The 27,586-nt window shown below is 34.3% G+C and overlaps 1 protein-coding gene across 49 annotated transcripts in view; it reads left to right on the top strand.

The window, feature by feature from the left end:
* Positions 1 to 27,586, top strand: part of MEF2A (myocyte enhancer factor 2A) — a 166,376-nt gene that overhangs the window by 87,287 nt on the left and 51,503 nt on the right. For 39 of the 49 annotated variants that reach the window (XM_072737148.1, XM_072737146.1, XM_072737141.1 and 36 more), the window contains one exon: positions 16,520 to 16,723. In XM_072737148.1, the coding sequence (XP_072593249.1) occupies positions 16,520 to 16,723 (204 nt within the window). Of the gene's footprint in view, positions 1 to 13,965; positions 14,034 to 16,519; positions 16,724 to 27,586 lie in introns of all 49 variants that reach the window. The other 10 variants (XM_072737151.1, XM_072737171.1, XM_072737155.1 and 7 more) reach the window with 1 other exon arrangement.

The raw sequence follows: 27,586 nt of genomic DNA, 5'->3' as shown, positions 1-27,586 counted from the left end.
AAACCATGAGATTAGGACCTGAGTTGAAACCAAGAGTCAGATAGATGTTCAACTGACTGAGCCACCTGGGTGCCCCAACCTTGGAGGTTTTGATTAAGAATGGTTGGGAAGCCAATGCCAGAGGTAAAATATTTTTTAAAAAATGAATGTTGAGAAAGAACAACAGCAAAATATTCCCATAAAATCCTATTCATGTCTCCCAAAGAGAAATTCACACAGGTCCATAATGGAATAATGGAAAATAGGAAATAAAATAAAATAATGGAAAAAAGGAAAAAAATCGTGTTTCCTGTTGGACATTTTCACACCCGAGTTTTACATATATAGTTAGATTTTTACAGCACTAAAGCAAAGCCACCAGGGGGAAAATACAAAAGGTGTGTTCTGCTCTGTAAGTCCAATTCATCTTCACGTTGGTTCTCGTTTCCCTATCCATGTTTTTTTGACTCCCATCCCAACTAGTGCTTCTGTGATGCTCTGATGTTATTTTGGAGGACATTTGTTTGTACCAGCATTGCTGTCAATCCCTGTTATGAGGTGGCAGGTAGAAGATGAGAGGCATAAACTGAACTGATACTGCTCTTTTTCTTTTGTTTTGTTTATTTTTAAAGTTGGCTTCCATGCATAGTATGGAGCCCAATGTAGGGCTTCATTTCATGACCCTGAAGTTGAGACCTGAGTTGAGATCTAGAGTTGGATGCTTAACCAAACGAGGCACCCCTGAAAATGCTCTTTTTAAAATTTATCTTCTCATGGCCCTGCTAGTGGTTTCTTCTTCAGGCTACAGGCCTCCACATACAACAGTCCTGTTGTATACAAGTCCATATTCCAGCATAACGTGGAGTTTCTCACACTTTCCTCCACTATTCCTTAGGACCCATAATATTTTTAGTTCCACTGGGTTAATTTTTAAGATTTTATTTATTTATTTGAGAGAGAGAGAGAGCAGGCACGAGCAGAGGGAGAGGCAAAGGAAAAGGAAGAAGTAGGCTCCCTGCTGAGGGAGGGCCTCAGGTGGGCCTCGATCCCAGGACCCCGAGATCACAACCTGAGCCGAAGGCAGATGCTTAACCAACTGAGCCACTCAGGTGCCCCACAACTGGTTTAATTTTGAGGGAGGTAGATCCTTTGTCAACATCTTGTTAGAAATCCCAATTTGCTATTTTTTAATATTGTTAAAATTGGTAGTTGTATTCTGTTCTTTCATCCTAATTTCCACAATTACTTAATCATAGTTCTAAATTGAAAGGATTCATTGATTATCAGTGGTTTTTTACTGTGGCTTTTGTATTCTTTTGTTGTTTTAATCTGTTTTCTGGTTTATGAATTAATTCAGAGAATATTTTAGCACCACTCAGTGCCATGTGGCATTTTAGAAGCTGAGAATGCAGCATTGAACAAGACTGAAAAAAGTCCCAGTGTTTTTCAATTTATATTTTACTTAGATGACTAGATTTTTTTCAGCAAGTGTTTTATTTTGTTTTTCTTCCAAGAAGGGCTTGTGGGTGCTATATTTCCTTAGTATTTTTATGTTTGAAAATGTTCATTACTTTATACTTGAAGTATGACTTGGCTTGGTATAACATTCTAGGACCCCATTCCTTTTCCCTAGAACATTGCAGAGATTTTTTCAAGGCATTCTGGCTTTGAGTTTGCCAGCCTCATACCGAGTATATTTTTCTCTTTTCCTAACAAGTGACTTGACATTGAATAACTGAACCAGAATATGCCATTGCATTTGATTTCTTATCATTTTTGCATGTGTATGGAAAGTTTGTGGCTTAATATTATTGTTTTATTTTTTTTTAATTTTTAAATTTGGTATGACTATACTTTCTCTTTTTTTAATTTTAATTCCAGTGCAGTTAACATGTTATGTTCATTTCAGATGTACTATATAGTGGTTCAGAGTCCCATATATTACTCAGTACTCATCAAGATAAGTGTACTATTAATTTCTCTTCACCTATTTTACCCAACCCGCTACCCTACCTCCCCTCTGGTAACTGTCTGTGTTCTCTAACTTAGTCTGTTTTTGATTTGTCTTTCATTTTTTTCTTTATTCATTTGTTTTGTTTCTTAAATTCCACATGTGAGTGAAATCATATGGTATTTGTCTTTGCCTGACTGGCATATTTTGTTTAGCAGTGTACTCTCTAGATCCATCCATGTTGTTGCAAATGGCAAGATTCCATTCTTTTTTTATGGCCAAATAATATTCCATTATTTATACCACATCTTCTTTATCCATTCTTCAATTCACAGACACTTGGGCTGCCCTCATAATCTGTGAATAATGCTGCAGTAAACATAGGGGTGCATATATCCGTTCAAATTAGTGTTTTTGTATTGTTTCGGTAAATACCCAGTAGTGTGATTACTGGATCATAGGGTAGTTCTATTTTTAGTTTTTTGAGGAACCGCCATACTGTCTTCCACAGTGGCTGTACCAGTTTGCATTCCCACCAAGAGTGCATGCACAAAGGGTTCCTTTTTTCCACATCTTCACCAATGCTTGTTTCTTGCATTTTTTATTTTAACCATTCTGACAGGTGGGTGATTATCTTATTGCAGTTTTGATTTGCATTTCCCTGATGAGTGATGTTGAGCATCTTTTCATGTGTCTGTTGGCCATTCGAATGTGTTCTTTAGAGAAAATGGCTGTTCATATCTTCTGCCTATTTTTTAATTCGATTATTTGTTTTTTGAATGTTGAGTGGCATAAGTTCTTTATATACTTAGGATACTAACCCCTTATTAGATATGTCGTTTGCAAATATCTTCTCCCATTTAGTAGGTTGTCTTTTAGTTTTGTCAGCTGTTTCCTTTGCTGTGCAGAAGCTTTTTATTTTGATATAATCACAATTGTTTAGTTATGGTTTTTTTTTTAATTTTTGTATCTTTTGCCTCAGAAGGCATATCTGAAGGGATATTGCTATGACCAGTGTCAGAAAAGCTACATGTAAAAAAATGAAACTGGACTTCCTTAGAGTATACACAAAAATAAATTCAAAATGGATTAAGGACCTACATATAAGACCTGAAACCAAAATCCCAAAAAAGAGCACAGGCAGAAATTTCTCGGACATTGTTTTATGTTTAAACAAATATTTTTTCATTTCCAATTGTTCCATGCTTTTTTAGTATACTTGGTGTCTATTGACCATACCCAACATCTTAATTCATTTTAATTTTTATTCTTTGAATTTCCTTATTGTGGCTTTAATCCTTGTTATGATTTCTCTTTTTCCTGGTTCTTTTCTGAGTGATACTAGCTCCTTTTTTTAGGTCATTATATTGTATCTTTGGCAGTGATGTTAGGTACAAGTTAACAAAAGAGGCTTTTTCAAAAGATTTTGTTTAGAGAGAGAGAGTGCTCAAGAGTGTGAGGGGGGGGGTGCAGAGGGACAAGCCGACTCCCCACTGAATGTGGAGCCTCACGCTACATGGGCTCAATCCCAGGACCCTGAGATCATGACCTGAGCTGAAGTCAGACACTTAAACTCACTGAGCGACCTAAGCGCCCTAAGAAGCTTTTCTTTAAAATTCCCTTTTATGTTTTATTTTGTTTTGTTTTATATCCCTTCCTATTCTGCATTTAAAACAGGATTGCTACAGGTTTTTCTTCCTCACTTCTTTCATGGCCTTCCCACACTTTTGAATCTTACAGCACTAATCAAAGGATCTTTTTCTAAACCTTTACAGGCTGTGACATTGCCACTTTTGTGAAGAATCTCATTTGTATTTAAATTTCTCCAGGTGAAACCCAAATTTGGCAGATGAAAATTTATGTTTTAGAGGCCTTTTTTTTCCTTGAAGAAAACCCATGGTCAATGGTTCATTCATGTTTTTAGTGACTTTAAAAAGGAGTAAACATGGTTTCATTCTTCCATTTTGATTGAAAATAAATATGATTTCTGTTGAAGTTAAAAATAAATTTATGTCATTTTAATGTTTTGAAATCTTCAGCTTTAATATAGTATTTGTCTTGAAATAGTAAGTTGAATATTGAGTTGTAATTAATGTAGTCAGTCTTCTCCAGCCTAATTGTAGGTTATGTTATCTGCTTCACATGAAATTTATGAGCTGAAATGTAGCTGTATTGCAACATTACTAATTAACAGTGTATACTAATTAGACTCTGATGATACTCACTTTTGGATATCTTAGAAAACTGATGTCTAGAAGGAAAATACCTGTATGACAACCAAAAATTTCTAATTGTAAATGCTAAGGTAGAGGCAAAATGTAGACTCCAAAGGCTTATTTTCTTCCTTTGTACCTTGTTACTTTGTTACAATCTAATATTCTGGGCAGAATGGTTTTACCTTAAACTGTAATCAATATCTTTTCATTCTTCCTCCTGTTTTCACCCCCTTGAATTCCGTTTCCTTTTTGTTTGCTTCCAAAATCTATTTGTAAAAACAAACATTTCAGTAGATGTTCGTGTTTTTTTTACTTGTAATTTGTTTTTCATATTGAGAACTTGAAAATACCAAACATAGGCCAGTATTCAAAAATACTTCATAAAAAGTATTTTGGATGTGTGGCCAACTTTCATATAAATAAGTACCATAAGCAGGCTGGATTGTTTTTGCCTAATAATTTTTCCAGTCAAACGAAAGTTTAAATTAAAAAAAAAAAACAACTTTTCTCTCAACCATACTTTTACTTAGTTCACTAGCAAATAGGATATTTCTGTGGTCATATGGTATTTAGCACTTTGTACTCTTTATACTGAGAAATATAAAGGCATTACAACGTTTTAAGAATTTAAGGAGATAGAGCTCTATAAAATTATGAGAATAAATAGTTAAGTGCTAAGACCTGTAGATATTAAATGCATTTGATGTTACCAAAGGAAGAAAATAGACATTGTGCCTAAATAGAATGAAAACTATTAAATTATACTACATTTTAATTTTATCATACTACATAGGAAATGAAATTTACTAAGAAATAAGGAACATCTTTCATTTGTACAGTGAAATGCATTTTCATTGTTGCTTCTCTTTTACACGTATAGGTTACATCTGTAATGTAATAGTATAGTCACTTAATTTTATGCATGTGAAAAAACTTTGTAAACAATTATTTTTTTAAAGATAGATAGATAGATAGATTGATTGATTGATTGATTTATGATAGAGAGAGGCAGAGACACAGGAGGAGGGAGAAGCAGGCTCCATGCTGGGAGCCCAACGCGGGACTCGATCCTGGGACTCGATCCTGGGACTCCAGGATCGTGCCCTGGGCCAAGGCAGGCGCTAAACCGCTGAGCCACCCAAGGATCCCCGGAAACAATTATTTTGAATTGTATTAGAGATCCTCAGCTTCTTCAGTAGCTATTGTAATGTTTAATGTTCAGTCTAAATCAGTGTTAGACAAAGTTCATGGAAGGGAAACCATATCATAGCTGATGGTAAAAAGAGAAAATACTGCAATTAACATTGTTTCACAATTCTAAAGTCTATTTAATGGTATACTTGTGGACTTTTTTCTCTTTTTTTACCCATTTTATAAGTAGACTTTATTTTTAGAGCAGTTTCAGATTCGCACAAAATCAAACAGAAAGTAGAAAGTTCACTTACACTCTGTGCTCCCACAAAATGCAGTTCCCCCACTACCAGCATCTCACATCAGAGTGTTGTACATTTTTTAAAATTGTCAAAGCTACATTGACATATTACTGTCCAAGGTCCATGGTTTACTTTAGGGTTCACTCTCAGTGTTATGCAGTCCTTGGGGTTTTGAATGTATAATGTAGTTTCACTGCCCTAAAGAATCCTCCTTCCTGCTAACCTCTGAAACCACTCGTCTCTTTATTGATCACAGTTTTGCCTTTTCCAGAATTCCATATAGTTCATATAGTAATAAGTGTTTTCAAATTGTTTTCTTCTATTAGTAATAATACATATAATGTTCCTAGCTGTCATTTCATGGCTTGATAGCTCATTTCTTATTAGAGTTGAATAATATTTCATTGTCTGGATATACAGTTTGTTTATTCACCTACTTAAGGAAATCTTGGTTGCTTCTACCTTTTGGCATTTATGAATAAAGTTACTGTCAATATCCATGTGCAGGTTTTCATGTAGGCAGAAATTTTCAACTCATTTGGGTAAATACCAGAGTGGGATTGTTGGGTATATGGTAAGAGTATATTGAGTTTTATAAAAAACTGACATTCTGTCTTCCAAAGTGGCTGTAGTGTTTTGTATTCCCACCATCAATGAATGAGTGTTCTTGTGTTTTTCCACATTTTTTGCCAGAATTTAGTATTGTTGGTGTTTTTCATTTTTGCCATTTTAGTAAAGCATGTTGTAGTATCTCATCGTTAAATTTGCAATTCCTTAATGCCCTGTGATGTTGAGTGTCTTTTCATATGCTTTTATACCATCTGTATAATCCTTTTCGTTGAGGTATCTATTCACATCTTTTTCCCATTTTTATTTTTATTTTTAGAGAGGGAGGGGGGTGGCAGAGGGGAAAGGGAGAGAACGAATCTTAAGCAGGCTCCATGCCCAGTGCAGAGCCATACGTGGGGCTTGATCTCACAACCCTGAGATCATGGCCTGAGCTGAAATCAAGATCAGATGCTTAACCAACTGAACCACCCAGGCACCCTTTTTTGCCCATTTTTAGATTGGATCGTTTTTAAATGTTGATATAGCCATGCATACTTGGGCATAATCCCACTTGGTTATGGTATACATATTTTTTATATATTGTTGGATTCTCTTAAATACTGTTGAGTATTTTTACATCCATGTTTATAAGAAATGTTGGCCTGTAGTTTTAGCTTTTTGTAATGTCTGTCTGGTTTTGATATTTAAGGTTGTCTTGGCCTTACAGAATAAGTTAGGAAGTATTGCCTCTGCTTCTGTCTTCTAGAAGAGATTGTAAAGTGTTGGTATAATTCCTTAAATGTTTGATAGAAATTGCCAGTGAATCCGTCTGGGCCTGGTGCTATTTTCAAAAGTTGTTCACTACTGATTCCATAATAGAGGGTCTGAATAGGCTTGTATCCATTTCTTCTTGTGTGACCTTTGGCAGTTTGTGTCTTTCAAGGAATTGATCTGTTTAATTTATCAAATTTGTAAGCATGGAGTTATTCATATTATTCCTCTATTAATCTTTTTTAGTGTCAGTGGGATCCGTAGTTGGGATTGAGTTGTTGTATCACTTCTTTCATTTTTAATATTAATAATTTGTGTCTTTTCTCTTTTCCTTATTTAACCTGGCTAGAGGTTTATCAATTTATTTATTTTTTCCCCCGGAGTCAGTATTTGGTCTTGTGGGTTTTCCCCAATTGATTTCTTATTTTCTATTTAATTGATTTCTGCTCTAATTCTTACTATTTTGTCTGCTTCCTTTGGTTTTAATTTGTTCTTCTTCTAATTTCTTAAGGTAGTAGCTTAGATTATTGATTTTAGATCTTTCTTTCACAATTTATTCACCTAATGCTAATTTTCCTCTAAGCATTGTTCTCACTGCATCTCAAAACTTGAGTTGTATTATTTTCATTTAGTTCAAAATAGTTTTTAATTTCTCTTGAGATCTCTTCTTTGATGCAGGTGTTATTTAGAAGTATGCTGTTTAAGGATTTGGGGATTTTCCAGTCAACTTTCTGTTACTAATTTATTTCATTTATCATCATCTGAGAACCTGTGTTATCTGATTTCTAGTCTTACAGCTTTGTCAAGGTGTTTTATAGTCCAGAATGTGGTCTATCTTAGCGAATATTCCCATGTGAGCTTGACAGTAATGTGTATTCTTCTGTTTTTGGATGAAGTGACTGTCAATTATATTCAGTTGCTTAATGATTCTGTTGAGTTTAGTTATGCCCTTACTGATTTTCTTCCTGTTGGAACTGATATTCAGCATTTCTGATAGAAATGTAGTAAACAAAGTGTAGTTTAATTTAATACTTCTCACTAAATTTAGGTAAGATGTCTGTTTTCTTCTCTTGGGTAACATTAAACGCATTTAATATCTACATGTCTTATGTTGAAGTTTCCTCCTACAATAGTAAATTTCTCTATATTTCCTTGAAGTTTTGTCAGTTTGCCTCACATATTATGATGCTTTGTTGTTAGGTTCATATGTTTTAAGGATTGTTATGTCTTCTGGAGAATTGACTCCTTTATCATTGTGTAATGCCCCTCTTTGTGATAATTTTCCTTGCTCTGAAGTCTGCCCTGCTGGAAATTAATGTAGCTGTGTTAGTTTTGATTGATGCTAGCAAAGTATTATTTTTCTCTCCTTTACTTTTATTGTTCTATGTGTCTTTTATTGAAAGTGGGTTTTTATTTTTTAAGATTTTATTTATTTATTCATGAGAGACACACAGAAGCAGAGACATGGGCAGAGGGAGAAGCAGGCTCTCTGCGGGGAGCCTGATGTGGATCAATCCCAGGACCCCAGGATCATGCCCGGAGCAGAAGACACGCTCAGCCACTGAGCCACTCAGCTGTCCCAGAAGTGAGGTTTTTTTTTTTTTTTTTTTTTTTTTTTTGTAGACAGCATATAATTGAGTATTGTTTTTGATACATTGACAATCAGTTTTTTAATTGGGGTATTTAGACTGTTGACTTTTAAAGTGATTGGTGATAGAGTAATAGCTACCATATTTGTGTTCTCTTAGTTGCCCTAGTTCTTTGTTCCTATTTTTGTTTAGTCTTTTTCTGCATTCTGTGGTTTCAGTTGAATATTTTATGTGGTTCTATTTTCTTTCCTTTCTTAGCAAGTCAGTTATACTTCTCTTTGTATTTTATTTTTTTAGTGATTACCCTAGAGTTTGCAATATAAATTTGCAATGAATCCAAATCTTTCAAATAACACTGCAGTTATAGCTTCACAGGTAGTACAACAACCTTATAATAACAAATCTTCATAATTCCTCTCTTCCATTCCTTTTGTCATTGCTGTAATTCTACTATAATCATCTAATACTTTGTTGCTAATATTATTTTGAACGAATTGTCATCTATCAGGTAAGAATTTAAAAAAATAGAAGATTTTAATTTATCTTCCCTTATTCATTCTCTTTATGTAGATTTGAGTTTCTGATCTATTAGAATTTCCTTTTTGAAGAATTTCTTTTAACATTTCTTACAAATCACATCTACACACCATGAATTCCCTCGATTTTGTTTGTCTGAGAAAGTATTTTTAAAGTATAATTTCTCAAGATACAGAATTTTGGATTGGTGGGTTTTCTCCTCTTACTACTATATATATCACTCCACTATCTTATTCCTTATATTGCTTCTGAGGAGAGATTGGGTATAATTCTTTTATTTGTGCTTCTGTATATAAGGTGTTTTTTCCTCTGACTTTCAAGATTTTTTATTTTTTACTTTCTATTAGCTTATATATAATATACTTAGATATAGTTTTTTTGTTTTTTTCTAGGTTTTTTGTTTGTTGTGGGGGGTTTTTTGGTCAGAGGTTGTTGCATTTCTTCCTGGATCTGTGGTTTACTGTCTGACATTGAGGGAAATTCTCAGATGCTTTTGCTCCATGTGTTTCTTAACTTTCATTTTATTTTTCATTTTATTTCCTTCTGGTATCCATGTTATTATGTATATTATACTTTTTTAGTTGTCCCACAGTTCTTGGATATCCTGTTCTATTTTTTTTAGTCTCTGGTCTCTTTGATTTTCAGTTTTGGAAGTTTCTATAGACTTGTCCTCAAGCTTAGAGTTCCATATCAGTTTCCAGCCTGCTAATGAGTGCATTAAAAACTTTCTTCATTTCTATTTTTTTTTTGTCATCAACATTTATTTTATTTTATTTTTTTAATAATAAATTTATTTTTTATTGGTGTTCAATTTACCAACATACAGAATAACACCCAGTGCTCATCCCGTCAAGTGCCCCCCCTCAGTGCCCGTCACCCATTCACCCCCACCCCCTGCCCTCCTCCCCTTCCATCACCCCTAGTTCGTTTCCCAGAGTTAGGAGTCTTTATGTTCTGTCTCCCTTTCTTGTCATCAACATTTAAAAAAAAACTTTGAGAATTTCCATCTTTCTAATTACATTATCCACGTTCTTGCATGGATTTTCGGCTTTTTCCATTAGACCCCCTTAGCATGTTAATCAGAGTTATTTTGTATTGGTGGTCTGATAATTTCAGCATTTTTGCTATATCTGAGTGCTTCTGATGCTCCCCTTGCCTCTTCAGACTGTATTTTTTTGCCATGAAGTATGCCTTGTAATTTTTTGTTGAAGCGAGACATGATGTACTGGATAAAAGAAACTGCCAAAAAAAGGCCTTTGATAATGAAGTAGTAAGGTATGGGGAGAGGGAAAGTGTTTTGTAGTCCTATGATTAGTTTCTCGGTCTTTTAGTGAACCTGTGCCTTTGCACTGTGAACTTTGTGTTTCTCAGTCCCTGCCCCCCATCTGTAGGTGGGACAAAATGGATAGAGGGGTTTAAAGTTGAATATTTCCCTTTGCCCATGTTAAAGGCTAGTGGGAACTGGTGTTGGATATTTCTTTCTCCCAAGGTCAGTTGGGCTCTTTTTAATACCTCTAAGTTAGGGAACCCTGGGTGGCGCAGCGGTTTGGCGCCTGCCTTTGGCCCAGGGCGCGATCCTGGAGACCGGGATCAAATCCCACATCAGGCTCCCGGTGCATGGAGCCTGCTTCTCCCTCTGCCTGTGTCCCTGCCTCTCTCTCTCTCTCTCTCTCTCTCTCTCTGTGTGACTATCATAAATAAATTTAAAAAAAAATTTTAAAAAATACCTCTAAGTTAGGCTCTGGTAAAATAGTTTGTCTTAAAGGCAGGCCTTTTGAAGAACAGGATGTTCTGACATATTTCAGAATGGCTACTTTTTCCACTTGCCCTGCTAGAAGCACAAGGGGATTTTTCTCTGATCTTTACTGTGAGAACCTGATGGGCATAAAACTCAAAAGTGTATGCATGCAGCTTTAAGCCTGGGCACCTGCCCCCTAACCCCCCGGTGGAGTGTTTAACTTTTGTATTTGTCTACTCTGAGCTTCGAGGAATTCCTCAATTACAGTTCAGGTTTTCCTACCCTGCTGGTACTTTTTGTGAAGGTTTCTGCTGATTTATGATTTTTTGTATCTGCTTGTTTGTATCCAAATTGGGGAGCAGAAATTGCTCTTTGACCTCAGTTCTGTGAGGGATCTAAGAAGAGTTGTTGATTTTCAGTTTGTCACACAAATAACATGGAGGCTAAATAAGATGCTACTAAACAATGAATGGGTCAACCAAGAAATCAAAGAGTAAATGAAAAAAAATATATGGAGATAATGAAAATGGAATCACAGTGGTCCAAAATCTTTGGGATACAGCAAGAGCTGTTCTAAGAGTGAAGTTTATAGCAATACAGGACTATCTGAAGAAACAAGAAGAATGTCAAATAACCTAACCTTATCCCTAAAGGAGCTTAAAAAGAACAAAGCCCAAAGCCAGTAGAAGAAAGGAAATAATATAGAGCAGAAAGAAATGAAATGGAGACTAAAATTGGAAAAGATTAATGAAACCAGAAACTAGTTCTTTGAAAAGATAACAAAATTGATAAACCTTTACTAGACTCATCAAAAAAAAAAAAAGAAAGAAAACTCAGATAAATGAAATCAGAAATGAAGGAGAAATAACAACTGACACCTCAAAAATACAATACAAAATATTCTCATATTTATGAAAAATGATACGCCAACAAATTGGACAACCTAGAATAAATGGTTATATTTCTATATATCTGGAAACATATAACATACCCAAGCTGGAACAGGAAGAAATTAAAAAAAAAATTGAACAGACTGATTATTAGCAATGAAATTAAATCAGTAATCAAAAACTCCCAACAAAAATATAAGACCAGATGGCTTCACAGTTGAGTTCTACCAAACATTTAACGAAGAGTTAATACTTATTGTTTCCATAGTGTTTCAAAAAGTAAAAGAGGAAGGAAGGATTCCATGTTGTGAAGCCAACATTACCCTGATACCAAAACTAAGTAAAGATACTACCAAAAAAGAAAAATTTCATACCAGTATCTCAGAATGGACATAGATGAAAAAATCCTCAATAAAAAAACATTAGCAAACCAAATCCAGTAGTACATTTTAAAAAGTCATTTCCTACGATCAAATGGGATTTATTCCAGGAATGCAAGAGTAGTTTGGGTGGGTCAATATTCACAAATCAATTAATGTGATTTATTAATGAGAATGCTAAAAACTATATGATTATCTCAATAGATGGGGAAAAAGCATTTGACGAAATACAACATCCATTCATGATAAAAAACTCACAAGAAACTAGGCCTAGGGGGAACATACTTCAACATAATATGGGCAGTATATGAAAAACTCATACCTAATCTCATACTTAATGGTGAAAAACAGAGAGCTTTTTCTCTAAGACCTGGAACAAGACAGGGTTGTCCATTCTCACCACTTTTATTCAAAAGGCATCTAAATTGGTAAGGAAGTAAAGCTGTTACTATTTGGAGATGACATGGGGTACTATATGTAGAAAAACCCTAAAGACTCCACTAAAAAAAAAAAAAAACTAAAACTGATAAATGATTTCAGTCAAGTCCTAGGGTACAAGATTAATATATAGAAATCTGTTGTATTGGTATACATTAATAATGAAGTAGCAGAAAGAGAAATTAGGAGTATAGTCCCACTTAAAATTATACCAAAAATAAATACCTAAGAATAAACTCAACCAAGGAAGTGAAAGACCTGTATACTCTGAAACCCATAAAACATTGATGAAAGAAATTAAAGATGACACAAACAAATGTAAAAATATTTCATGTTCATGGATGACAAAAATTGTTCAAATGTCCACACTACTGAAAGCAATCTAGACATTTAATGCAATCCCTTTCAAAATACTGATAACATTTTTCACAGACCAAACAAATAATCTTGAAATTTGCATGGAACCACAAAAGATTCCACATAGTCAAAGCAATCTTAAGAAATAACAGCAAAGCTGGAGAGATCTCAGTGGTAGATTTCAAGATATACAACAAAGCTGTAGTAATAAAAAAACAGTGTGGTATTGGCACTAAAATAGGCATATAGATCAACAGAACAAAATAGGGAGCTCAGAAGGAAACCTATGCGTATATGGTCAATCTTCAATAAAGAAATAAGAATATACAATGGGGAGAAGACAGTCTATTCCATAGATGGTACTAGGAAAACTGGACCTGGACCTGAAAAAGAATGAAACTAGGCCACTGTCTTAAAGCATACACAAAAGTAAACTCACAGTGAATTAAATATCTAAATGTGAGACTCAAAACCATAAAATTCCTAAAAGAAAACATAGCCATAATTTCTTGGAAATCAGTTGTAGAAACAATTTTCTAGATGTCTCCTAAGGCAAGGGAAACAAAAGTAAAACTAAAGTATTGGGACTACGTCAAAATAAAAAGCTTTTGTATAGCAAAGGAACTCATCAACAAAACTACAAGGCAGCCCATTGAATGGTAGAAGATATTTGCAAATGATATATCCAACAAAGGGATTCATATCCAAAATATATAAAAAGGGTTATATAAATCAATACTAAAAAACAAGTAATTCGATTAAGAAATGGGCCAAGGACCTGAATAGATATTTTTCCAAAGAAAACCTACAGATGGCCAGCAGACACATAAAAAGATACTTACCATCACTAATCATCAGGGTAATGCAAATCAAAACCACAATAAGAGATCACCTTAGAATGGCTAGAATCAAAAAGACAAGCAATAACAAGAGTTAGTGAGGTGGTGGAGAAAAAGGAACCCTCATGTACTATTGGTGGGGATGCAAATTGGAACAGCCACTATGGAAAACTGTAAGCTTCTCAAAAAGTTAAAAATGAACTATCCTTTGATCCAGGAATCACACCACTGGGTATTTACCTAAGGAAAACAAAATCACTAATCCACAAAAATTTATGTATCCCTATGTTTATTGCAGCATTATTTATAATAACCAAGATAAGGAAGCAACCCAAGTGTCCATTGACTGATGAGTGGATAAAGAAGGTATTGTATATATATGCAATGGAATATTACTCAGCCATAAAAAAGAATGTGATCATTCCATTTTACAACATGAATGGACCTAGAGGGTAAAATGCTAATTGAAATAAGACAGAGAAGCACAAATACAATATGATTTCACTTGTGGAATTTAAGAAACAAAACAAATGAAAAAGATGAAAAGACTTAAATACAGAGAACAAACTGGTGGTTGCCAGAAGGGAGGTAAGATGGGTGGGAGGATATGAGAAATAGATAAATGGGATTGAGAGTACACATATGTTGATGAACACTGAGTAATGTTTATAACTGTTGAATTAAAAAAATTCAACAATAAAGATATGCCTAAATATAGATCATGTGAAAATCTTTGCAGGCACTTGGGATCTTAAATACAGACATTCTTTTTAGAGATGCTGCAGTCCAACCTTCTTAAACTCAGAATTATGTGAGTCCCAGATTTGATAACAAAATCTAAAAAAAACTAGTTAGGGTCAAGCAAATTTGTCTCAATTTATAGAGGTAATGAGTTTTTTAGGTTAGGCTTTTTTAGCCTCCCCCCCCCCCCCCCCACCTTTATAACGATTGTAGTGCTGGAGTAAAATGACAATAAAAATAAAAATAAAATTTGTGGGGTTTTTTTTTTTTTTGCCTAAAATTGATGTGGTTGAATGAGTAAAATAAAGCCTATCGAAAGAGTCCCGGTTTTGTCAAATGCTAACAAAATCCCTTGTGTATGTATACGTGTATGTATGAATATGGTTATATGGTCTTGCACAAAACCGTGGTATGAAAAATACTAAGTTGAAAACACTGGTTAAGGGACGTCTGGGTGGCTCAGCAATTGAGCGTTAGCCTTTGGCTCAGAGCATTATCCCTGAGTCCTGGGATCAAATCCTACGTTGAGCTCCCTGCATGGAACCTGCTTCTCCCTCTGCCTATGACTTTGCCTCTCTTCCTCTCTCTCTTTCTCTCTCTCTATGTCTCTGTGTGTGTGTGTGTGTCTTATGATAAATAAAATCTTAAAAAACAACAACACTGGTTAAGGGGCTTTATGTTGGTGCAAGGGAAAGTAGGGAGGCAAGCATAAAACACTATTCCATTTGTGTGTGTGTGTATATGCATTTATATAAAATTATTTGTATTGTAAGGGTTGTTTTGAAAGATTAAATAATGATAGATTTATTTTCACAAGGTAAGGAAAGGAACCATTAGGCACAGGTAGTAGAGAGTGTTCCACAGGGAGGGAAAATAGCAAAGTTCCTAAGGAGGAAAGTAGCTGGTGGTTAAGGAAGACATACACATGTACATATGTACACACATATCAGAGATTTGGGAAATAACTTCAGATAGAGAGTTTGAGGTTACATAATTTGTTTGCTTAATGAATTTGGATATTACTTTCAGTGCAGTGAAAAGCTCTGAATTTCTACTTATACAATCTATGTTTCAATAATATCAGTTGGTTTTCCAAAGGATAAAAACCTAGTGATTTGAAGGGGCACATCACCCTAGTGAGGGAAGAAAGGACATGAGAACAGACAGTAACAAAGTGGTGAGGTAAATGGATTGGAGGATTGGATAATGGTTAAAAAATTTCTGAATTTCTGGAGAGAGAATACAAAAATAGAGCTAGATAGGAGGCAAAATGGAATACATGAAATTGAGATTTTGGAGGTGATGTGTGTGGTTCTTGATGATGGTATAGTTAAAGGTATGACAGTAGGTGGGAGCTTGTCATGTGGTGGAAGCGGATCATTTGGAGGTTGGGAGATGTTGCAATTTCTTTCTTTCTTTTTTTCTTTTCTTTTCTTCTTTTTTTTTTTTTACACAGATACTGAAGTCACTAGAGCTAAGAGCAGGGCTAGAAAGAAAAGTATCAGATGAAAGTTATCAGTACATGATGGTCACTTGGTGCTCATCAAAAGGAGAATTATTTGGTGATACCTGGGGTTTTTGAAGGGGAAGGAAGGAAAAATAACTTGTAAGATAGAACAAGGAGCAAAAAGGACTTACTTTCAGGCTTTGAGCATAGTGGGTATAATGTTTTAAACCAACAAAAATTGATCTCTGAGAAGACTTGAGGTGACAAGTTCCAGTTAGAAACTGGAAGAAAAAAAAACTGGAAGAAATATTCAGAGAATTTAGACATTGGGGGAATTTGTTGACCCTAGACTGTGAATTTTAAACTGGATGGTAAAGGGCCAGTGGTCAACTGTGTCATTCTCTGGTTCTTTGCCTTCTGCAGCACACTGGCAGCCAGGGATAAAGGGAAACCTGCTCTGTCAGGAGTTACAAGTTAAACTTAGGACTGTAGTCTTGGAGCAGAGCGGGGAATAAGAGGCTCGTGTGGAGCATGAGGCTAGGAGGCTTTTTCAGCTTTGGAATATGACTCAATATTAAAATAAGACTCCTCTTTAGGTACCCTGTATTCAAGTACTACTAATACTTTTGCTAAAAATGTACCTTTTTTTCCTTTGATTGTCTAGGTCACTTTTACAAAGAGAAAGTTTGGATTAATGAAGAAAGCCTATGAACTTAGTGTGCTCTGTGACTGTGAAATAGCACTCATCATTTTCAACAGCTCTAACAAACTGTTTCAGTATGCCAGCACTGACATGGACAAAGTTCTTCTCAAGTATACAGAATATAATGAACCTCATGAAAGCAGAACCAACTCGGATATTGTTGAGGTAACACATATATCTAGAAATGCCTGAATTGAAGATATAATTAATCTTCCATTTAATAACTTTAACTATCATTGCTTTTCACATCCAAATTATAAATCAATTATATATATATATTTTTTCCTCCAAATTATTTCTTGGGATGATCTAATTGTTGCTACTATGTATATATTTTTTTCTATGAATCATTTGTTAGAAGGATATAATTACTGATATGTAATAACCCACTTATGCTATAAACATATCCTATTAATTGAGACAAAATAGACTATTGTACTATGTACAGCAGTATAATATAATGTTTTATCTATGATTGCTTTGTATGAGTTTTAAAGTTAATATAAGAAACTAGATCCGTTGGGTATGAAGTTACAGTTTTAATATGTCTTAATCATTTCATTAGGTCAGTAACTACCCACAACTTTAAAATGAATGAAATGGAAGAAAATGACATAAATAATACTTTCATTTTGTGAATAGTGCTTTAGTTGTGGGGTGGGGGGAGATTTTTCACTTTTTTTCCCCCTTATCTGCTATCCTTCAGTATCTCATAATTCTGCCAACCTAATTAAAATGAAAATAAAAGGAATTTTTTGGCATTATTTCCATCTTATTCAGAAGTCGTGTTTTAAAGCAAAACCTTCAAAAAGGAGAATCTGTATGCTTTCCCTTTTAATTCTCTTCCTCTGCAAAATATTTTTATAAAGATAACTTTCCATTCATAGTTCTAATAGCATTTTAAATTAGCCTAATTCTTTTGTCTTTTTTGTTTGCATTTAGAGATTTTGTTTCAGTTTTATTCAAAAGAGGGAATTTTTCCCCACTACTTCAAAAGATATATACTTTGGCTTAGTTTTGTTAATAGTAGAAAACTATTTCAGTAAATTACGGATTTTCTTGGTGAAAATACTAAAACCATGTGAAATGATGCAGAACTAGCTATAAAGGAAGAAATGAAATTTTAATATAGATTTTATTTGAGTAATTAAGATAAAGATTCTTTAACTGTTTTTTTGTGTAGGAATCTAATTTGCCTGCCTCCACCAATTAAATGCTTTTTAAATTTCCCCTATACCCTATTTCTCTACTGTAACCATTCCTTTTTGGATACTAATTGATTTAATTACTGCAAAAAAAAAATACTCTGCTACTTTTAACTAAAAAAACTTTTGTTACTTTTTAGCAGTTAATCAGTTGTTTGCAGTGAGAAGTAAAAGCATAATTACAGTTACAACTCATCTCTGTAGCATGTTCCCCACAGTTTTATTTAAATGGCTCATTGCTATGAACATCCCCTGAAATGTGTATGAAACTTTTGATTTTGCTTTTGTTGATCACTTCAGTTAAACAACAGTTACATCTTAGCCAAACCCCTTAATGCAGTTACGATTATATCAGTTATAAGTTACTTTATATTATTTAGCATTTGTGGTATGTCTTATCCACTTATGTGCAATACAAATTAGTAGACTTTTTCCCTGTTATATGTCATAATACATTTTCAGTCATAATTTTGTAAATTATAGGATCATTATTTGGATAATCTTTATCAGAGACTCCATAACTGGTTTCCCTTGAAATGGAAATATCCCTGATGTGTTTAATTTAAAATGACATCTTATTCTAAAAATCTCTGTATCTCATCAAATGCTCCTCTGCCTAAGTCAAAGAAATATAATTGACTTTGATAATACCAACAAATAGATACTCAAGCTAGTTTCATTGTAGATGGCAACCACCTCCTTAACCCTAACTACTCTGCTCTTTCATTGCAGCAGTTGTTGTTCTTGACCCCTGGAAGTTGAGGGTGCTTCGCACAGCCTAAAGCTTACTTCCTTAGAGAATGTGAAGAATATAGTCTGATTTAATCCTCACAGAATTTTCAGACTACCTCAGTCTTCATCTCTGTTGTGGTCAGCAATCAAAGTGTAAGAGAGTAAATCCCAAACATATTTTAGCAGTCTCCTATATTACAATTTACTTCAGTGGGAAGGAAAACTTTTGCAGGTCAATTGGAATCTTGATGTTTTCTTTTTAATTGAATTTCTTAGATACAAGTGAACACGAATATTATCAATAGTTCTTCATGGAGTTCTGAATTATATAAATACAATAATAGAAGACACATTGGCTTATGAGGGATCAGTTTGTTGGTAGGATAAATTATAAGGCTGAATTTACTTCTCTGTTAAGGTTATTGAATTAATCTTCATTAAGACAGTTTTGAGATTCTAGATATTCTTTCTTCCACATATAAAAGTAATGCAACTACAGCCTCACTAATAGTGTGCACATATTTGAGATTTCTTTTATCAGTGGTGGTGATGGCTTATATTAATGTAGCTACAAAGATTGTTGTGAACCAAATTAAGTTTACAGGACAAGAGTAATGACAAGTACATGTAAGAGCTTCCTATGGGCGAGGCACTTCCAAGTGCTTTATGGAGAACTCATATAAATGCATTTTAGAATACCATTGTAAGTATTTTTTTCATATAGTTTCCTTTCAAACAGTTGTAGTAATTGGTAGCACATTTTTGTCCATTTGTTCATTTAACAGAAATACTCGAGGGGCTCCCATGTACCATGGAGTCTGCAAAGTGACGTTATTTAGAAATTTCTAATTCAGGCTCCAAGACTATTCTTTCTACCCATAGTTTTGTAAACCACTGAGATATATTTGTACCAACTGAAGATTTTATATCCATAAATTTCTAATAAGTTGGTATAATGTTCTGGATAGGTAAAAAAGCCATCTCCTGTAGCTGAAAATGGAGGCATAAACAACTATAAATGACCCACTTTAGAGTGTTTCCTAATGCAGTGAGACTAACTGAAAGCTTTGAAAACAACCTTCATAAGGCCTGTAACCTGAATTCACTTGTTTCCTATTGCATGTAAGTTAGTCTTTAAGATCAGGATTTTCGTTTCCCCCATTTACTAAAAAGCTGCACCTGCAAGGATGTGCGTGTATTAGGCCTATGAAGTTAGATCTAGTATGTTTTCTGGGAACACAGTGGCATAAATATATTAAAAGTAGTTGGTATTTGAACATTATGATAAACCTATATAAAGGAAGACATGGTGCTCATATTTATCTACTTTTGATTTTAATCTCTAGTATTAGAAACCCATTTACAGAGTGGCATTCTATCTTTGCTGTCCCTTATTTTGCATTACTTATATTTTCAGAGTAATTTCTTAAAATTTTAATCAATTTTAACAATTATAGTTGATAAAAATGATTTTTATATGGTCTTTTAAAAAATCAACAGCATTTACATATTTTAAATTGCATTTAGATATTTTAAAGTTTATAGTGTCCTGTAGGATGTGGGTATCTCCTACATTGAGAAAGCTAAATAAATGAAAATGGAAACTTACTAAATTAGGAGTGTTATTAAGATAAACTTTATAAAAGACTTCATAACTGGATTTCTTTGAAATGGAGAGTATTGATGCTGTGTTAATGGTATCTTATTTGAAAATGCTTATACATGCTTTTTAAGAGTTCATTCCTTACAAAAAAAATGAGTTTTACTACTATATTTCCTATGTTTCATTAGGAGACATTCTGTAAAGAATGTCATCAGAGATATACATTGTATCTTTCCTTGTTATTAAGCATTGGTAACAAAAATGTGTGGCTGACTTTGTTTGGTCCTACAAGTAGTAATTTAATTGAAATTCCCAAATTTTCTTTTCAATAAATTAAGATATAAAAACTTGTGAACTGTAGTATGCAATTTTATAAGAACATTGGATTTATCTTAGAATATTAGTAACTAGTAATGAAAATCACCAGTTGGTAGTCACCATTATTCATACACGTGTGTGTATATATATATGTGTATATATACATTGAGCTATGCTAAACAAAAGCCTTGCACCAACAGAAGGCTTCTTCATCAAGATAAAAATTATGCTGACACCACAAAGTGACAATTTTTGCAGCTTCTATCCAATAATGCCTGAGATTACTTTTGTATCCACTTTTTCTTTCACTTTGCAGGATGTATTTCAAATATTCCTGAAACATATTCCTGCGTATGATATTTTAAAAAGTTATGACTAGGTGATATTGGAGAATATCCAGTAAATAGTTTATGTGGTGATTCGTATCATTGTACTGTTATTTAAGAATATAAGAGACCGTGGCCATTTATTTCTTTAGTTAATATCTTATAAACTGTTCCCAGATAGAGGTATTTTTCTCATAACAGGAATACTGTAGTACTTAAAAAAAACTTCCCCTTGTATTATCTCATTTGATCTTCATATCCAAGGTAAGCTTTTTTCAGAAGTGGAAATTGAGAGTCCATTAAATGACTTGCCCAGAGTCATGTAGCAATTTAGTGGCAGAAGTAGGATTACAACCTAGTTCTTTGACATTATAACCTTACTTTGCTCCCCAGTTTATTGAATCCACTGGAGCTCTGGAATATTTCACCATAAGTGGATGAAGATTTCATATATAAATCAATGATGTAAAACATGTAGCAAACATGAATGAGTTTTCCTCAGTAATAAAGAGAAAATGAGTGAGGATAACCACAGTAATATATTGCAGTAAAATAATAAATGACATTTATCTAGTTGCTAATATAACCTGGTATTCTTCCAAGGGCTTTTATTTATTTTATCTGATTGAACTCTCTTATTGTCCCCCTTTCACAGATGAGGAATTTGAGGCACAATGATAAATGAAGTAAGATGACAGTAATTTGGATTCTAAAGAAAGAGAAAAATCTGTTTTGTTTTTTTTTTGAGCCTTAATCATCTCTGCCTGCTTTCAGATTACAAGGGAATTTAGAAATCATCAATATCTTAAAAAAGAGGAAGATAAGGAATCGATATAAGATGCATCTATCAATTTATTAAATAAAAATAGCTGGTACTGAAACAGAAGTACATTATTTAAATCGCTGGCTGTCAGAGTGTGGTACACTGACCAGCAGCAGCATCACCAGAGAACTTGTAAAAATCTAAACTCTTGGGCCCCACATCAGATCTAGCGAAGTAGAAACTCCTGAGCAATATTGCATAAACTTGAATTAACTTGTCCTAAGTGGAGGGAAACTAAAAGCTTTGAGTTAACATGCGGTCTCTAGGCAGTGGTTATCCAGCTTCTTAAATGTTCTTATTCCCAAGAATATCCCCTGAAATATAATTTTAAGCAGTGAGCAAGCACAAACTGTAACTTTTAATATCTTCTAAGAAGCAGTGCAAAATACATGCCGATTTTGGTATGAATTGCAAACTAGGGAGCACATTTCTCATGGGGTTACCTTTCAGTTCACTTCTACATGGTTATAAGTGCTTCATACCTATTTAGGGGGTCTGATGGGGATGTGTGGGCGATGGATTACAGTTCCTCAGTTGAGCAAAACAGAAAGATAAATGACTTTTATTTCCTGAGATCATATAGTACTGACCTTATAGAATCAATGCTTCAGTTTTCTGACAGTATTATGTTCTCAGAGAGCCTTTTTGGGCCAATCATTTTTTTTTTCCTCCCCGTGTGGTGAGGAATGGAACAGACAGGGAGTGTTTAAGAGGCTTGCCTAATGTTTTACAGGGCTGCAGTGGAGCGGCAGGGAAAGGGGAAAAATAATGAGACATCTGAAGACAAGACAAAGCTTCCCTCCACCTCCAGCCCCCTGCCCTGCTCTTTTATTCCTAACAGAGCCTGAAGCAGCAGGACGGTGATTCACAGGGTGAGGCACGCAATCCTCATGGCCCTCCTCCTCTTCTCACATGTCCTGCACCATCACCTCACACGGCAATCACCGTAGCTCTTGCGATTTCAGTTTGACTCTTTTTATTTTTACTATGTATTTGAATATTATTATTTATCATACAATTATTAGTTTTCATTTATATGGTTTTTAAGGAACTGTGCATCTCTGCGTGTAATTTTTTTATTTTCTTGAGGTCAGATTTTTCTCCTGTCAGAGATTGATGTGACATATAAATGGGAGTTCATGCGGGAAGAGGGTGAGGTCTGTCACTTTATAATACAGATTACATTTCTCTAATGCATTTCTTGTGTTCATCAATGAATACCTATATATCCTCTTTATGTCCCTTTGTGTCAGGGATTGAGTGTTTTAGTAGTTATGATCAGATAAGTTGTTCCTTTTCCTCTGGAAGTTCTTTGCTACATTAGCAAAATTTTTGGCCAATGAGAAAAGCGGAGAGTACAGAGAATTGGGAGAGTGGTCAGAGAAAACTTCCTGTAGAGGTGACACCATCATCTTAGTCCTTTAAAAGACAGGATTAGAGAGGGAAAGGGGTAGAAGAAAGGTGTTCCAGTTCAGCAGGGCACCTTATGTGGAAATTAGGAAATGAGACACAGCATAGTTATTTTATGGAGTTAAAGTCCACTAAGTATAGCTGTAGTAGTATAGTGTGAAGAGTGGAAATAGCCATGACTGACCTGGGAAGTAAACCAGATCCCAGGCCCTTAACTTTATCCTGAAGGCTTGGGTAGCTATTGAAAGAGCTCTGTCTAGGTTATACTGTCTTGCACTTCCCAAGCAATACATTGTGTTCCAAATTGCCCTGTGATGTTTTTTGAAAGGGGTTGAAAAGGAGGGAGGAGGAACGGGTAAAAATGAATGATGATGAATGATAATGAATATGATGCATTATTTTTACATTTTTAATTTATTTTACTGATATTTATCATACTGTGTACAGGCATTGTGCAAGACATTGGGAATAACTGGCCTATTTCTGCTGTTTTCCTAAAAAGATGATGTGTTGGCTGTTTTATCTTATTACAGAAGTTTCTTTGTTGGTTACATTTTAATATAGATTTAAGATAGTTAGAATCCCAAGATTTTGAGCTTTCCTACCATATATTAATCATTCAGCATATAATACTATATATATATTAATCATTCAGCATATAATACTATATTAGTATTAGAGCTGCAAGCTTATTTAGTGCAAAAGATGCAGGGTACTTACCATGTTAGGATGTCCTGTGTATGCCTGTGAGATATATAGATAGATAAGATACACTATATATAGATAGATAAGATTGATATACCTCTATATCTTAGTCTTAGAAAATAAACCAAAATTTGAATTCCTATTGAAATTTACCTCTTATCATTCAATGGGGAATATTTTTCTGTGATGCTTTGTTTTTATAGATATAGCTCTATATCTATAGATACACCTCTATATCTATCTATATCTATAGATAGATAAAGTGATAATTCTCTTATAAAGAGGTAGCAAATGCAGATATGCGGTTTTTTAAAAGCTAGCCATTCATACACACATCTCCTTAAAATTAAGGAGACAGTGGTGTAGTTTTCATATTTATTTTGAAGTTATTTTTGTAGCTCAGTTTTGAGAGAAACTCCTAGGGATCTAGAATCTAAAGAAAGACAGGTATTTTCTTAGCGTAGATTAGTCATAACTCTACTTTTAAATTTACAATTACATAGTTGGTGCTTGACCTGTAAACATTTCTAAATGGTAGTATGAACTTCTTATATTTTGGAAAAGTAATTAGAGCTTATAATTTTGTAGGTTTTGTTTGGTGGGTTGATTTGTGAATTAAACCAATTTTTGATATGTGTTTTGATACTTGTGTATTCTAAGTGTCTTATATGAAGAATATTATATGTAGGCACATTGATAAGAAATATGTGATTATATTTCTTTACTCAAAGAATATTTCCTATAAGTGCTTATTTTAATTTATTAGCAGTAAAAGATCAGAAGTTATAGTTTTAAGATTGTTTTTTAAATGTTAGTGATTCTTGAAACTTGGTAAACAAGTTACCAGTTTTAGTCTTAGAAAATAAACCAAAACTTGAATTCCTATTGAAATTTACCTCTTATAATTCATTGGGGAATATTTTTCTGTGATGCTTTGTTTTTATAGAAATTTTCTTTTCATATAACCAGTTTGTTATTTTGTGGTAATTTCTGGGTTTGAGTTGTTATTTCCAAAGTCTGTCTTGAAAACCTCAAAAATGTTTGTGTTCTCCAAAACCTTAGAAATAACAACTAGTACTTGTACAGGAATTTTAAAAATCAGCTTACTTTTTCATACTACCAGTGTTCATAAAGGATAGTTCCATTCATTATATGATATAATTAAAATATTTTTGGTGCTATTTTCCATATTTGTTATAGTTGCATTAAGTTTTTTAATTGTTCTGTTACTTTGGGGTATAAAAAAATCTACCAGTTATGTTCTGTAGGACAGCAGAAAATAAATTAGATGAGGATTGACATTTTGTCAAAAGTGTTAATAATTCTCAAATTCTGCTATTTGATACTTCACTTAATATGATCCAAAGTAATTGCTGTTTAGTATTTATAATTAGTATTTCTTGGCTATACTAATCATTATTTATTGAATATTTATAGTACCTGTTAAATAGGAAAAGAGAGCAATATTAATGTTCTAAATCTTGTGAATTTGAAGGATCAATTAAAATAATGTATGCACAGCATTTTTTTTTTTTAATTTTAAGTGATCTGTACACCCAGCATGGGGGCTCAGACTTACAAGCCCAAGATGAAGTATTGCATGTTCTACTAACTAATAAGCCAGCCAGGCATCCTGTGAAAGCATTTTGAAAACAATTAAATTTTTATTTTATTTTTTTTAATTTTTATTTATTTTTATTTATTTATGATAGTCACAGAGAGAGAGAGAGGCAGAGACACAGGCAGAGGGAGAAGCAGGTTCCATGCACCGGGAGCCCGATGTGGGATTCGATCCCGGGTCTCCAGGATCACGCCCTGGGCCAAAGGCAGGCGCCAAACCGTTGCGCCACACAGGGATCCCTGAAAACAATTAAATTAGGTTGTTTCTGATTACAAACAAGAAAGATCGGATTCAAACTCACCTTTAAAATAGGGGTACTTGTTACATGTCACATAACAAAAAAATGAAACAGTATGGTAGAGATTAGGCTCTGCTCTATTAAAGTGGGTTCCAGGTTTCTGCCTTCCCTTGGGCATCATCTTTGTCCTGATGCTGCCTGCTGCATTTTGACAGTGGCAGCTCCCAACTTTACAGCTGCACATGGCATCATCTATAGCAACATTATCCAGTAGAACTTTTTGTGGAGATGGAAATGTTCTCTGTTTGTGCTATCCAGTGCGGTAGCCATTAGTCATATGTAGTAGCTGTTGAGCACTTGAAATATAACCAGTGCAACTAAGAACTATATTTTTAACTAATTAAGTAACCACATGTGGCTGGCTAGTGACTACCATATTGTTAAGCACCAATAGAAAGCATCAGAGATTACTTGTGTGATCTAGAAACTAGAGTTTCTACCAAACGTTCTAAAATTAATTCTGTTATGCTGGCTTAGATAACATGCATTCACACTTCTTCCTGTAGTACACTAATCATGGTGGTAAGAAGATGGAAAATACTTGTCTTATTTTAGCTAGATGTTCCATCTCTTAGATGTACTATGAAGCTACTGTAATCCAGAAAGTTTGTATAGGTCGGGATAGATATGTAGCTCAGTGGAACCAGGATAAAGAACTCAGAAATAGACCTGTACGTTCATGGTTAATTGATGTTTGACAAAAGTGCTAAGGTAAATCAATAAGAAAAGGAAAGTCTTTTTAATAAATGGTGCTAGAAAAACTGGATATACATAGAGAAAAATAAACCTCAATATTAGTACACATCATACCCATTTCTGTGGAATAAGGAGTATGTATAGGTGAGTAATAAAGGTGAAGAACAGACAGATTGGGTGTGGTTGATAGAGTGCCCTGAGTATAGAGTGTTTGACATTTGTCTTATGGGCATTGGGCAGCCTTTAGAGGTGTTTAAGAAGCTTAGGTAGTCAAATAATAGTTACCAGAATACTTATCGGGCAGCAGATTGTCAGCATTTTAAAAGTTGTTTATAGGGCAGCCTGGGTGCCTCAGCGGTTTAGCGCTGCCTTTGGCCCAGGGAGGGAATATTCTTCCCATAGATTCCCAAAGATCAGCACACAGCTTAGTAATGTGCTTTAAAATTGAACTAAAAGCAGTATTGCTTACTTCACTGTTAACAAATTTGTACCCATAAAACTTCATCAGGGGCACCCGGTGGCTCAGTCGGTAGGACGTCTGAGATTCTCTCTCTCCCTCTGCCCTTCCCACACTCATGCACACACTCTGTGTCTCAAATAAATCTTAAAAAAAAAAAAAAAAAAAGACTTCATCAAATGTTACCCAAAGCTATTAGGAACAAAAGCATAGAGTATGTTTAAATGGAAAGGAAGTTCACGAATGAAGGGGATGTGATTCTCTCCATTCTGTAACACTGGAAATACTGCCTTTATTGCTGTATTGCCCCATCTTCCACATGATTCCCAGTATATATTATTTCTAGCCATTAGAGAAGTAAACAGACGTACAAAGAAAAAAAGTACAGGTGCTTTTGCTCTCATGTAGTTTAGACATTTCTGAAAAATCTCACAACTCCAAAACTTGTACAACTTTGTGTTCTGAGCAACACAAACTAAAACATAATTGTAATTAAAAAGAGAGCTTGAACTGCTCAGTGAGGCAACTCAGTAGTGGCTACCACCATGGGTGTTACAAATGCACAAAATTCATTACTTGAGTAGAAATGTTGGCAACACTTGAATTAGAATGGAGATAGTCGTCTTAGGACAGTGCAGATGGCAGTGTAGCAGCGACCAGTGGAGGGTGGTGGAGGTTGCCGTTAAAGCAAGCACGGGAATGCTCAAGGCTGGGAATACTCTGAAGCCTTCATTTTCAATTTTCTTTTTTCTTTCTTTTTTTAATTGCATGCAGTTAATTCATTTTTTTTTTTTTTTAATACTCCTGCTCTCGGGAGGACTTTCTCCTTTCTGC

The sequence above is a fragment of the Vulpes vulpes genome, chromosome 14, assembly GCF_048418805.1.
Source record: "Vulpes vulpes isolate BD-2025 chromosome 14, VulVul3, whole genome shotgun sequence".
Classification (NCBI taxonomy): domain Eukaryota; kingdom Metazoa; phylum Chordata; class Mammalia; order Carnivora; family Canidae; genus Vulpes; species Vulpes vulpes.
This window is presented reverse-complemented; position numbering and strand designations above follow the sequence as displayed.